We start from the raw sequence: 15,861 nt of genomic DNA, 5'->3' as shown, positions 1-15,861 counted from the left end.
TATCCTTTGCTGGATGGTTTATCTAGGTAAGCTCTGGTGCAGCAATGAACCTAGGTTCTAGCTGCTGATCGGTGGCTGCATTTGTATACCGATTGCCATTGGCTCACCCATGTGTTCAGTTAGAAACCAGTAGTGCATTGCTGCACCTTCAACAAACTATACCAAGAGAATGAAGAAAATTTGATATTAGAAATAAACTGGAAAATTGTTTAAAATTGAATGTTCTACCTAAATCATGAAAGAAAATGTTGGGGTTTCATGTCCCTTTAAAGTATTGAAAGAGGAGAATGGTTTTGAAAAGAGCTTCAGACTCCTGAGGAAATACAATAATATGGTGAGTAGTGGCCATTATATTGTAGCTGTTCTTAGCTGAAAACAATGTAATATGAGATACAAGATCAGAATAATCCAATATAAACTCCAGATCCATATACCATGCAATAGAGGGGGGGCGGAGCGAGCAGCCGACCATAATGGCCGCACTTCAGTGAAGCTCTGTGCACGGGCCGGGTGTTTTCACTAAAAAAGCGATCATATCCACACTTATGGTGATCCTTTAATGATTTACAGATGTAATAAGTAACCAAGAAGCCATCCTTGAAAAATCAGCTCTTAATCTAGCACGAGACCGGAGAATCTCGACTGGCCTACGGCGCTCACTGCAGCAAACACCGCGGCACTACCACTCATGGGGGTTTCAATGCGGAACTCTGCAAGTGCCGGAGCCTTACACGCAGCTGATAAAGAAGGCGCTTAAGACCAAGATGCCTAAAGACACCGGCTGTATCAACATCACTGACTACGCAATCTGTCAAGACCGGATCCAGCTTAACAATAGCCGGTAAGGCGTTATCGCTATACACACTGACCCGGGCCTATTATTACTCCAGACGAGCACTCATTTTACAAATGTATGTACAGACGACTCAGCGGTTTATCCCACCACCAGACCCACACCACTGCTGAATAGGGCCTAATCCATCTGCTCACATGCCACCGCAGATAAACTGGGAACCGCTCATACAACGCACTTTTATATTAAGCACCCATTACTTCTGTACTTTGGGATATTACTAATTTTAGGACCAAAAAGAGTTAGATCTGTATCTGGATTGCAAGACAAAATCAATGACGCACTTTAAATATATATGCAAATTTCTTTTCTGTGTGCTCAAGCTACAGGGAGCAATATTGTACCAACTGTTGAAGTGCAGACCCACTACCAAAACCTGTCCGGTCATCAGCTCAACTTAATTTACGCTACTATTATCCTTGAAACAGGTACATCCACGCAAGAGAATCTTTATTTGTGAAACTGCTTGCATGATTTTGCAATTTACTAGCTGCCTTACCCTGTCCTACACGGACTCTCTACCCAGATCATAGAAAATAAAAAGGATTACACAAAGCGCTTTAAAAGCTGAGTATACACATCCTCTCATAGGGGCTACAAAACAGATCACTGCTGTCACCAAATACCAGGATTATTACATCTCTTACAGCAAGTCGCAGCACATACCCCTGCTCCGTTTCCCACCAAGCGCAATTGTGACAGGTCATAACCAGTTCCTTTTTTACCGCTAACACCCTGTGTGGGTATATTCCCTAGGAGATACTGTGCATTGGGATTTTTAAGGAAGATTGTAAAAGCCTACCACCAACCTCCAATACCATGTCGCAAAGGAAGAACACCCGCCAAGATAAACCACAAAAATCATCACAAACTAATCAAGGCGCAGTACACGCTTTTTTTATCAAACAGACCAAGTACCCACAGCCAAATCATTGGAACCCCAGATGGCTTCCATCGAAGAAGATCAAGATAATGGCTCATCTATAACTAATGACACTGCAACCACAAATCTGACTCAAGATGATGACACACCAATAACCTACAAAGCCATAGCAGCCCTAATCGAACAGGTCAAAACATGTATCAAAAACGAATGTGCTGACTTGAAAAAAGAAATCAACGATCTTAGCCACAGGGTGGACACCCTAGAAGAGCATGAGTATGTGGTAGCGCAAAAACTGGCAAATCTCTCAACTAACCAGGTACGGCAAATCCAACACATCACAGAATTGGAAGACAAAATTGACGATTTGGAAAATCGTACCAGAAGAGGGAATCTCCGATTTAGGGGGATACCAGAATCAGTCTTAACCAATGATATCCGAGAATATCTTCAGGCTCTATTTACTGTCATATTAGGAGACAATCTTTCGGAGCATTCAGAAATCCCTTTAGATAGAGCTCACAGGGCACTCCGACCAAAACCTCCTGAAGACTCTCCTCCAAGAGACATTGTAGTACATTTTCAGAACTATAGACAAAAAGAGGAGATATATAATGCTGCCAGGAAAAGACAAGTTATTCACTTTCAGGACCATAAAGTACAAATTTACCAGGATTTATCCCTCAGGACACTACAAAAGAGACGAGACTTCCAGCCCTTGACATCACACCTTCGTACACTTCACATCCCTTATAGGTGGGGCTTTCCTACATCTGTTATCGTCATGAAAAATGGGAAAAAAACAGAGTGCTCTTCACCTTCTGACATTGGTAGATTTTGCAACATCCTGAATATCTCCACACCGGATGAGAACATTCCTCACTCCCCTCACAAGCTACAACACAGACTTCCCAACTCTTTGCCTCAAAGAAGACCAGGTCCAGACTCCATCCCCAGTCAGAATAAAAGAAGACAAATCTCCTCCACTAGCATGGACATTACTGATACCATGGACACGGACTCTGTCAGATGAGTAACCTTATCATGTTATTCTAACACTACTTGTTTATTTCCCTTGCTTGTCCTTTATAGCCGATCCCGAGCGTTGAAGATGAACCTCTCAATATCCTTTTTGTAATGATCTTCAGTTATAGATCTATAGATAACCATATGTTCTTTTCACAGGTTTTATGTATATGTTATTTTCTTACTGTTGAAATGCTCCCCACATTCTCCCAAGTATACAAGAAGTATCTGTGCCTGAACCCAGGACATTTATCCACCTTTTATATATGCCCAAGGGGGATAGAGAAAGGCACTGAGCTATATATGATGGAGCCTATATCTCAGACATGTTATGAGGACATTATATTCCTTTTATTTAATGTTTTGTTAGATTTTATATTGAGTTTAACTCATTGCTGTCGTTTAAAGTTGATTTTGCTTTGACAATATTACACAACATACAGATTACACATTCCATATACAAATTTTCTATAGCTATAAATACAGACCTATAGACAAAGGAGGCGGCATACCCTGTTGTAGTCAAGGTCTTAATCAAACTATCTACTTTGAAGCTATGGTCTTCAATGATTATCCAAAAAGACCCGAATCTTTGACCTATATAAAAAGGCATAATAACACATTGTACAGCTGCTCAGTCATTATCATATGACACTCTTAGGGCCATCTTATCATCACTATGTATAACACCCTAAAAATTAGTAACAGGTCTCGAATCAGACAATTTCCACAACCCAGATATTCCTCACAGCTGAACAAGTACTACATCTCGCTAAATAATAAATATGTTACCTTTGATTGCACTGACACCCGGCCTGTAACAATAGCTCCCAAAACGAAATTTTAAATCACAACTCCACTATACATTCATATCTACGTTTTCTCAGGAATTATATTCTATTTTACTGCTAACAGAATTAATGATGTTCTAATCACTGTTATTTGCTTTAATATTGTTTTTATTACTATTACCCCCTTTTCATCCCTTCCTGCTATATTTGTTCCCTCCTGGTTACTCACTCCACCAATACCAACTCTCTCTTCCCACCTCAACAGGTCCCCTTAACTAACCCCTTCCCCCAACATCCCATCTGGTTTCTCTCTTTAGGTTTGTTCCAAAATCGCATACACCAGTTACTATGACAACTCTTCCCGCACGCCACAGTGCAGAGTCTCTACGCATAGCCACACAAAATGTTAAAGGTTTCCTATCAGCAGAAAAACGCTCTATTGCGTTTCACGATTTTCACAAACGTAAAATTGACATCATAATGACCCAAGAGACACATTTTAAGAAAAATCACGAGCCAGTCCTATCCAAGAGATATTTCGATCAACACTTCTGTAGCTCAGGTACACATAGAAAAAATGGAGTCAGTATTTCATTTAGACGCAACTTCCCCTTCGAGTTAATACAAAAATATTCAGACAGCGAGGGTAGAATCTTAATTTTGGCTGGATTGTGCTATGGCGCTCCTATTACCCTGGTAAATATCTATGCCCCAAATAGACCCACCCCCCATTTCTTTAAACATCTAACCAACTTAATACTAGATACAGCCAAAGGCCCGATTATCGTTGGTGGAGATTTTAATTTCCCTATGAATCCAGTTCTAGACACATCGAGTGGGAAATCATATCTGCGCAATAATACCCTTAAATCCAACTGTATGGCCTTACGAGCTATTAATTTGTTTGATACTTGGAGAATAGTACACACTGATATGAAGGATTACACTTTCTTTTCACACCCACAGCACACATACTCCAGACTTGATTACATTTTATGTGATCAAACTCTCCTCTCAGGCCTAGTTAGCTCAAAAATAACTCATACTTCTTGGTCCGACCACAGTATGGTTTCTACTTGCTTCAAGTGGGCTAGTAAACCTAACACTACATACAACTGGAAACTCAATGACCACCTACTAACTGACCAAGCTATAGTTGACGACCTTAAAAAATTCTCAGATGAATTCTTTGCCCTAAATAGACCAGAGGACACGTCGTCCGCAAACAATTGGGAGGCCTATAAATGTTACATAAGGGGGGTCATAATAAAACATAACGCAACACAGCGCAAACTACATACTGCCCAATTCACCTCCTTAACTAATGATCTGACGACCTGTGAAGCCGCACTTAAGTTAGACCCATCTTCTTCTTCTAAACTCGATAATATGACTGCAGCAAGAGAGGCCCTTAATAGATTTCTAGTTCAAAAAGCCCATATGAGAGCACTGACCACAAAATCTAAATTTTTTGTAGAAAGCAACAAGGCTGGACGTCTACTTGCTAGATCCCTTAAAAAACAGAGACTCTCCAATTTCATTAGAACAATCCGACGACCTATCGGTGAAGCCATTCATGCTAATGAAGGCATTGTTAACTCATTTGTTTCTTATTATAAGAAGCTATACAATATTGCAGATAACCCATCCCAAAATAAGAAGGAACTCTTAAATTCGTACCTAGCTACTATTGATATACCTACTATTACGGAGGAAAACAGACAATTTCTAGATTCCCCCATCACCCTTCAAGACATTGGCTCGGTCATAAAATCATTACCGAGCGGAAAAGCCCCAGGCCCTGACGGTTTCACAACGAAATTTTACCAACTTTTACAACAACAGCTTAACCCACATCTCTTATCGCTCTATACTGATATTGATCATGGTGTAATTTTCCCTGGCTCCCTTCTAGAAGCTATGATCACAGTTATTCCTAAGCCAGGCAAATCGACAGATTCGGTTAGCAATTATAGACCTATCTCACTTATAAATATAGACATGAAAATATACGCTAAAATTTTAGCCAATCGCTTGAATCTGATATTACCTGATATTATCCATCCTGACCAGGTGGGCTTCATTAAAGGAAGGGAAGCCAAGGACAATACAACCAGACTGCTCCACTCACTGCAATGCGCACATAACGACCGTTCACCACTTACCCTACTATCTACAGATGCTGAGAAAGCATTTGACAGGGTGGACTGGCAATTTATGTGGTCCACACTGTCAAAATTCGGCTTCTCCGAGTTGTTCGTCAATAGAATACAGGCACTCTACCGCAATCCGAGTGCAAAAGTTAAAGTAAATAACACTATTTCTCAATCTTTCCCCATTTCCAACGGAACTCGTCAGGGCTGCCCACTTTCACCCCTATTATTTGCCCTCACAGTCGAAGTATTAGCATTACAAATCAGAAATTGCCATCAAATTCAGGGCCTCAAGTTTGGAGACATAACCCAAAAATGCCTCTTGTTTGCGGACGACGTGATCTTCACATTGAAGTCCCCAACTACTTCCCTACCGGCCCTCATACGAATACTAGACGACTACAAACAAATTTCCAACTTCACCATTAACATGGAGAAGTCGGGCATAATGCTACTTAACTTGACTCCTCAAGACATCCTCAGTATAACACAACACACAAAATTTCTATTAGTCGACAAACTCAAATACCTAGGCTTAACGATCCCCAAAGATATACATAAACTATTTCCTGACAATTTCATTAACCTTCAAAATAACATTAAAACCTTATTAGAAAACTGGCATAGGCAAGGACATCTATCTTGGCTTGGACGGATAAGCACAGTGAAAATGATGATACTACCTAAATATTTATATCTTTTTCAAACCCTACCCATGGCCATACCGAAACCCTTTCTCCGTAAACAGCAAAAATTGATTAACTCCTTTATTTGGTCATACAAACGACCCAGAATAGCCCAACACACTATGTACTTGAGCAAGGAAGATGGAGGGTTGGGTGTACCTAATTTACTTAACTACTACAAAGCTGCACATCTGGCCAGAGTTGTGGCATGGAATCATGCCAACCCCTCAAAGATCTGGATACAAATAGAAAGCTATTTATCACGAGTTGACCATATGAGAGACTTGCCTTGGATACCCAAAGACTCTAGACCGCATATCATACAACTCAATGATTACACTAAAACCACCTTGGCTATATGGGACGATATACTAACACATACAAAAGGTGTATCCACAATTATATCTCCCTTAACCCCTCTACTTCAATACCACTTATTTCTCAAACATAGCCGCTTTATGCATATCCCTGCCAACAAAATCCTTACGGCCTTACCTATCTACTTAATAACCACCCCCTCAGGTGTGAAAGACAGAACCACGCTTAATGAAGAGCTAGGATCACCCTTTCATTGTTGGTACTCTTATTTAAAGATTAGACACGCTGTCACACATAGTCCCCATAAAGATATGATTCTGAGACCCTTAACTGCTTTCGAACAGCTATGTGTCAACCCAAAAATAAGTAAGGCGCATCTATCCTTGATATACAAAATCCTCAGAGGCTCATTCCCTGAGAAAAAACCAACATACTTAAAGAGATGGACAGACGAGCTCCTCATTGACCTAGACGCTGAAACTTGGAGACGATGCTTCCGCCACACACATTCCTTTTCCATGTCCTTGACCATTTCTGAACTCAATTACAAAATATTAGCTCGGTGGTATTTAACCCCACAACGCTTGAAAGTTATATACCCTACCGCCTCCTCCAGTTGCTGGAGGAGATGTGGAGAAGAGGGTACCATCATCCATATTTGGTGGTCTTGCCCCCTCCTAAATAACTTTTGGAACCAAATAGAGAGACACATATCTAATATCTTGGGCACTAACATTACGCTATCTCCACAAATCATTCTTCTCAGCCACATCCCTAAGCTCACATGTATCTATCGCAAAAAACTACTTTTATTAATGTTATCGTGTGCTAAGAGGTTGATTCCCCGATTGTGGAAAACACAAGAGGTACCCACGGTCGCCCAATGGCAATGTGAAGTAAGCCATATTCTCACACTAGAAAAGATGCATTATTGTTATCTAGGTAAGCAAGACACGATAACTAACATTCAGTTTATATGGGAGCAGGGCTCTCAAGAACATACTTATTAGGCTTATTCCACAACTTTTCCCTAGCGGTAACAATCTTATATCACCCCGTACTTGAAACCTTCATGACATAATTATAATCCTCCAACTCAAATTTCACATTAAACCAGATGGGATAAAACCGTGTACCCTTTCCTTTTAAACCTCTTTCCCTAAGCCCTACCCCACTCCCCAACCCCCTCCTCATCCTACTCCTCTTCATGAATACCTTCACCCAGGTCTACCCTGGTGTGATTCACCACTTCTCTTATCTAACCCTCAAAACTTTGTCTTAAAAAAAATTTGGTCATTGATTATTGAAAGTTGCCGTTCTAGCGAATTGTCACTTTAATGTTGATGTAAGAAATGTGCCTTTATCGTGTATATTTCAATGTACCTTTTGTCAATAAAAATCATTTAAACATACCATGCAATAGAATATAAAATGTATTTAATTCTAGTAATAAAAATACGTCCTATATGTTCTGGTATTAAAACAGTCATCTACTCACAAAATCCAATGTCATCTGTTTTCTACTATGTATGTTAAATCAACACAAACGTAACTTTGAAGCTATATATCTTCAGACTCACTGCTTGGTTTTATATCACACACTATATTATAATATTGATTTTGTCAAAAGCAATGTCCAGAGGTAGGCGTAATATTTCAGTTGTATATTTTCTGGATTCTGTGCTTGTGAATGAGAATATATAACTGAATTTGAATTTAAATCACAAGAAAGCAGCAGAGATTTTTCTCCTTGCCTTGTTAATATACATAGGAATAAAATAATGCTTAAATCTTTTATTTTATTCTAGTCATATTGAATATGCCACATGTATCTCATGTAGCATAAGAATTAAAGAGAGTTCAAACTTTAAAGAGGCATGAAACCCAAAATGTTCTTTCATGATTTAGAGAACATACAATTTGTAAAAAACTTCTAAATTTGCATATTTTATCTAATTTGCATCATTCACTTGATATCCTTTGATGAAAAAAAGAGCAATTCACATGGATGAGCCAATAACACAAGGCATATATGTGCTTCCACCAAACAGCAACTCATGAACCTACCAAGGTATGCTTTTCAAAAAGGCTTGTAAGGGAAAAAAAACTAATTAGATAATAGAAGTAAATTTGAAAGTAGTTTAAAATTGTATGCTGAACCCTGAAACAAAAAAATAATATTTCATGTCCCTTTAAAACATACAAAGCTCGAACCGTTGGCAATTACGATTCGTAACTACCCAGACAAAACAGGCTTAGAATCAGGGCCCTGTCACCATAAAATTACTCTATTTGCAGACGACGTTCTACTAACTTTGAAAAGACCGTTGATTTAGCTTCCCAATGTTTACGCAACCTTTGAGGTCTTTTCAGCTATATTGGGTTATAAGATTAACAGTGACAAATGCGAGGCTCTGCCGATTGCATTGCCCAAAATAACAACAAAAATCATTGAGACAAATTTTGATTTCAAGTGGGCTAAACAGTCAATCCAGTACTTGGGGGTACAGTTAACTACTCATTCTACACTTTTATATAAGGCAAACTATACTCCACTGTGTCAAAAGATTAGAGCAGATATAGTTAAATGGGAGAAAGTACATTTTTCATGGTATGGCAGATTATCTTCTATAAAAATTAACGTACTTCCAAGGTTGATGTATCTGTTTAGAACATTAACTATCAAACTCCATAAACAAGATATTGATTTGCTTCAATCAGCTTTACACAGATTTCTAAGAGGTAACAAACAAGGTAGAATCTCCTTTCAGCTCCTGACTCGACATAGGCAACTAGGAGGTGTAGGTCTCCCAAACCTGTGGGACTACTACTATGCTGCAAGGCTGGCTCAGTTCTTCCTATTGAGTAGAAGGGCGATAGCGTGATTTGGCCTAGTCAGCAAACTCAGTTGGGAGGCTATGAGTCTCCAGAGGAAATTATTTGGGGTGAGGCAGGGGTGGGCAGAGGAGTTAGGTTAGGGATAACAGATAATTCAAGACAGTTATGGGCATCACTGACTAAAAAGTACAAACTACTGCCAAATAGATCTTCCATGATACCACTGAAATGTATTATTCTAAAAGAATGTAGATCTCTGATAGATAGATAGATAGATAGATAGATAGATAGATAGATAGATAGATAAATGGGAAAACAATGGACTTTATAGAGTGGCAGATTTTATCTCTAATAAGACTCATTTAACATATAATCAGCTGCAACTTAGACTAGAAGATATGCCCTTGCATTGGTTCTTATACTTGCAGATAAACTCAGCTTTTAAAAACTATCTGGGGGATGCAATAATGCAACCCATAACAACACTAGAACGTATTTACAAATCATCTGATATAAAGACTATAACACTCATATATCTAAGTATTCAAGCTGCAAAAAACAACACGAAATCCACGGTTATTTGTAAGTGGGAAAATGATTTAGCTAGATCAGAAAACTCGAACGTGTGGGAAAGAACTCTCTACCAATCCTGTAAAGGTTTACTTAGTGCAGATCTAAGAAAAAACATTATAAAGACTACTTTACGTTGGTATTTCACACCTATAAAAACATTACACATACCCAGTGGGGGTTCGAGTTCGTGCTACAGAGGGTACAAAGCTTTTGGTACATACCTACATATGTGGTGGGAGTGCCCAATTGTTAGGACTATATGGACTAAATTGTCAGCAATATTAATTAAAGTTTTAAACGAAAAGATTGTTCTTACCAGAGAACAAGCTTTACTACATGATGATGAGAGAATTCCAGGATTAAACTCCCCCATTAACACGTTTTGTCAGAATTCTTTGTACCATCACTAGAACAAGTATTGCTAAATACTGGAAGACAGGGACCGGAGTGGCAAGAAATTGTAGGTAAAATAAAACATATATATTCAATGTATGAGTCCGCAGCCCACATACAGAATACTACGGAGTCCTTTAGTAGAATTTGGTTCTATTGGATACTTCAAGGAGATAACATATGAAACTAACTTAGATGAGTGTAAGTAGATTTGTGGTACGACAGTGGAGAAGCAGTTAAAGGCAAACCCTTTTGGAGTATTAGCATTAGCCATACACATTAAGAGTTGGGTGCAAGCCGTGCTCTTTTGTATTATGTAGCAAACAAACACACAAGACGTTGTGGATAACTCTTTATACAAATTGATGACATCGTTTTTGGTTTTAGGTTATGTATATTTTTTGTTGTTGTTATTTCTGTTACAACTCATTACACAATTCTGTTAACCTCCTATTGGGGTATGATTGCTAACGTAAAGAGAAAAGGTTTGGTGGTATAAACCCCTCTGATGGTGTAAGAGGATGGACAAGCAGATAATTTGGTCCTGTGTGATCAACATATTACAATGTTTTTAGATGTAATGTATATTTGTCAATTGTAATGAACCTGTTAAAACATTCAATAAAAATAATTTCAATCTAAAACATACAAAGCTACAGATAAGCTCACAATATCTTGCATTTTGCAGGACTAAAATGTTTTGAAACTCTGCTTGCTGTGTTTCCTGCAACTTGCAAGTAACCTTAAAAAACTCCTGGTTTGCTAAAGATTACTTATCAACCCCCTAATGCTTTCTCTTGTCCAGCTCCTTCCAAACCCATTTACCCTCACCCTACTCTTTGTCAATGTGCTATGAATCTTACCCAGATCTCCCAGACTAACCCACAAGCTTACCCATCCCAGAATGTCTTTGGGAAAGGTATAAGACTGAAATGTAACAGCTGTACATTATAATTCTGTGCAAAAATACTTTTTAGAAGAATTATAAAAAGAAGCATTCATATCTGATAATCACCCATGCTTTGATTGCTATTATACTTTATTCAGATGCATTTTTGCAAATACAAGAATATTGCAGTAATGTTTCTACATGAGTCTGAAAAGCATTGCTGTAAATTAAGGATTTCAAACAAACATTTGAAGAGTCTAGTTTTTTTTCTTTTTGTTTGTGTTAGTAATGCAAATGTTTGTTCTGAAATAAACTGTGCCAATGTTATTATAATTACACTATGTATGTTTTAATATAATAATATATAATATACCTTTCCTTTACTATTATATACCGGCATTTTAAAGAAAATAAGTTACAGTTTGCAATAAAAAAATAAAAAATAAATCTGCACTACAAACAGAAAAGTGAAATGCTATAACCATTTAAAATAAAATGCAAATTAAGTAATTGAAGCAACTAATGCAAAGCCTATATTGGTACATAAGAGCCTTAAAGGGTCGTGAAACCCAATTTTTTTCTTTCATGATTTAGAAAGAGCATGCAATTTTAAACAGCTTTCTAATTTACTTCTATTATCTAATTTGCTTCATTCTCTTAATATTCCATGCTGACAAGCATGCTCAGTAGCTGCTGATTGGTAGCTGCACACAAACTCCTCGTGTGATTGGCTCAGCCATGTGCATTGCTATTTTTTCAACAAAGGATATCTAAAGAATTAAACAATTTAGGTAATAGAAATAAATTGGAATATTGCTTAAAATTGTATTCTCTATCTGAATCATGAAAGAAAATTTTTGGGTGTAGTGTCCCTTTAAGGGCTAATTTTAGCTTGATACCTGTTTACCTAATTATAGAGGGTTTTGGGTGTGAAGGAGAAACACCTGTGTTACAATGTAATAACAACAAAAAAGGTTCTGCGTGATTCCTCTCCATGAGCTTGATCATAATATTTTAGAAAAATGTATTAAATCAGTTATCTACAAAAATCTCCATACACTGTAATGGTGATTTTTTTTTTGTTGAAAACTGATGGATCTGTTTGTCTAAAGGTTTGTGAATGAGCCCCCATGTTGGAGAGTTTTTTGATCATGAGGGTCTTACACCAAATAAAAATATTTCAATGCAGCATGATATAAAAAAATTCTTGAGCTATATGTTAAAAAAAATATTTAAATATATCAAGTATTGGAAGTACTACAGTTCCTTAGAATATAAATGTCTCAAAATTAGATTACTTAAAAGAAAAGAAAAAAAGAAAAGAAAAGAAAAAAAGGGATATTTAAAAATAAAAATCAGAAAATGCACAGAGCAGAATTTTGTAATAAAAATGTTTGGTCTTATGTTGAAATAAGGTTTCATTTCTATTCTTGTTAAGTTTGACTTTATCCCCCTTAAGAGGAATTGAGCACCCAACTAGTTGTAAAAACATATTTGGGAAAATCTTTACATAGACCATTATATACATATACCTGCAATATGAATACAGTTAGTATTTACCTTAATAAAATCACGGCTAGGTCTCTTAAGATCTATCATGTGCAGATTTCCAATCACTGGCAAACAGAAAGGTCCTGGGGGATTTTTTTTGCCCAGGGTTTGAGTCCACTTTTTAGAAGCGTATATAATATATAGAATAACAAATGCTAGAACGCCATATACTGTTACAGAATATGACAATTCCATACTGGAAGTTCTCTGAATTCTTTTAAATTTTCAAATGGTTTCAAATCTAGCAATGAATTTACTTCAGTTTATCTCTTCTTGATTCCACATGTTCTTCATAATGCCATCCAAAAAGTAAATCATTCACTAGATGAATGCACTATAATGTATTACAGAATGTTCCCATGAAGATGTGTTTTGTTTATTTTTATAATGGTCAAGTTTGCACAAAATATTAACTATTTCACTCCTATGTGGGCTACTCTCTCCATCACTCTATCTCTATCCATATGTACATAAATAAATAATATATACTGTACATATATATATATATATATATATATATATATATATATTGTATATACAGACACACACAAGTTCTTTTTACTTTATTTTACTGTAAATAATTCAAATATCTCAAAGTGTTTCATATCACTTTAACCCTTTTGATGCTGTGCCATACATTTTAACATTTTTTTTTTTTTGTAAGGTACCCACACAAATTATACCTCATTATTTCAGCAAAGAATTTCATGCCTTTAATTTGCAAAAATATATGGGAAAATGCCACCCACCATAGGTTCTATGATGTACTTGGTAAATAGCAGCACAGGAGTAATTATTTCCTAAATATTTCAAACACACATTTTATTGTCCCACATTTAGCATTAGTTTACTTTCCCACAGCAATAAAACATTTTTGAATTTATACTTATATTTTTTAATAAAATTAACATAAATCAGAAAAGAACTTTCGTTATTATTATCTCTATTCACCATTTACAATTTATACAACTAATGAATAGGTATAAAATATTTAACCATAAAAATAGTAGATACATTTTAAAATACACATAACGCTGTTTTCTAAGAGGGGTGGTTTAGCCCATTTAGACATTGGGGCCGATTTATCAAATGTCGGGCGGACATGGTTGCTGAAGCGAATCATGTCTTCCCGACATCAATACATTTATTGTTACACAAGCATTTCTCATTAAATACTCGTGCAATGCCTTTCCCTGCACATTCGCAGCCAATCGGCAGCTAGCAGGGGCTGTCAATAATCCCGATCGTATCTGATTGAGATGATTGCAGTTCGCCGCCTCAGAGGTGGCGTATGCTTCTTAACTCCTGTTTCCGGCAAGCCTGACGGCTCGAGCAGGAAAAAGCAGCATTCACTGCTTAGTAAACTGGCCCCTATGTTTGCATGTTCAGTATATATAATAAAAAAAAAGTTGTACCAAAAGGCATGCTATGTAAAATTGACAAACTATCACAAATTGTTTCATTCTTCTAGTTCTCCAATTTATTTGTATTCTTACTTTTTTTTATTAGCCCAGACAAACATCATTCTATAAGCCCTAACATCAACAGCACAACAAAATTATGCTATTGGTTACTGCCAGGTTATCAATCTTTTTATGATGATACCTTCATAGCTATAAGGACATAAAACCTCTTTTTTGAATTGTGAAGTGTTAGTTCTTATGATGTACTATTATGGTGTGTATGTGTAAGTATTTGTGTGTATGTTTGTGGGTGGGGTGTTAATAAAGACCTCTTAAAAAGCATCAGAAGCCCAAAAATAGAACCAAAGTTTAGAGATATTTGTCATTGTAATAACAATCAGCTGGCAGCGGGTGAGCACACGATTCATTTTTATTTATGTATTGTGATGGAAAAAATTGGGGATATCCCTAATGTTCTTTTATATGCTAGTTCTGATATTTTATGGCATTAACCTGCAATATAAAGGGAAATGCATATCCTCATTTGAAAATACAGCCTCCTCTATTTTCTGTTAGTGGCATGAAGGCTGATATATGAGCTTTCAAAGCCGTCCCCTCCAGTTCACTGTATTGCTGTCTGCAACTACCTACTTTATGCTGCAGTCCCGAGATCTGCAGGATCCAAATTAGAAGAGGGAACTCCCAAGGATGATGAACCATGAGGTTAAAAAGTCTATTAACGGGGCATAGCCAACCGCCAAAGAGTGCAGATGTATATGAGCAGAGCTCCTGGCTTATGGACTAACAAAATGGAAAATAATTTAATATTACAAGCCTAGATTTTCATTACTAACGCCCAATATCTCTAATGCACCCATATAAGAATTTAAGGCAAGAAGACGTCCTATACAGAGGATACATGCAAAGTTATGGCTCTTCAACTTCGCCATGTGGTAAGCGCTGATGTTTTACCTACCGGACCCTCTCGCTTTGGCAGTATATATTGAATGAGGAAATAGTTGATTGCACCACTAAGAGTGGAGGAGGATCTACCTACAAACTACTCATCTTTTGTACTTGTGGTGCAGTACTAATATGGAGGAGGTAGAGGCCTGGGAACATCGTACCCAGCGGCTCATTGACGATTACTTCCAGAGCCTTAAGACGAGCCTTACCTCACTATTGTCTTCCCTGGCACAACGGCCGCTACAAACTCAGCTGCATGATGTTGAAGAAGTCATACCTACATGCACACCTCACGAGAAATGAGAAACCTCCCCAGGCAGACCATTGCTAAACTCATTGCATTCCGACCTTGTGAAGATAGTGGTTGCGGATTGTTTCCCACTGGAGGGCCCATTGGAAGCTCAAAATACAGAAAAATTGCCGAAATATAAAAAGCCTTTACTGCAAGTTGCTTCAGCATCTGGTGCACTCGGTGGCATCCGACATATTTTCATAGACAGAACCGGCTGGTTAGAGACTCGCACATGAGTTATATTTG

General features: G+C 37.5%; 1 protein-coding gene across 1 annotated transcript in view; it reads right to left on the bottom strand.

Moving 5' to 3' along the window:
• Nucleotides 1–13,217, bottom strand: part of LOC128655954 (cytochrome P450 2K4) — a 74,870-nt gene extending 61,653 nt beyond the window's left edge. The window contains exon 1 of the mRNA XM_053709564.1: nt 12,964–13,217. Within this exon, the coding sequence (XP_053565539.1) occupies nt 12,964–13,149 (186 nt within the window). The 5' untranslated portion in view covers nt 13,150–13,217. The remainder of the gene's footprint in view (nt 1–12,963) is intronic.
• Nucleotides 13,218–15,861: the final 2,644 nt, after the last annotated feature.

Source organism: Bombina bombina, chromosome 4, assembly GCF_027579735.1.
Source record: "Bombina bombina isolate aBomBom1 chromosome 4, aBomBom1.pri, whole genome shotgun sequence".
Lineage (NCBI taxonomy): Eukaryota > Metazoa > Chordata > Amphibia > Anura > Bombinatoridae > Bombina > Bombina bombina.
Note: the sequence above shows the minus strand (reverse complement) of the source record. Positions and strands in the feature narration are given on the sequence as shown.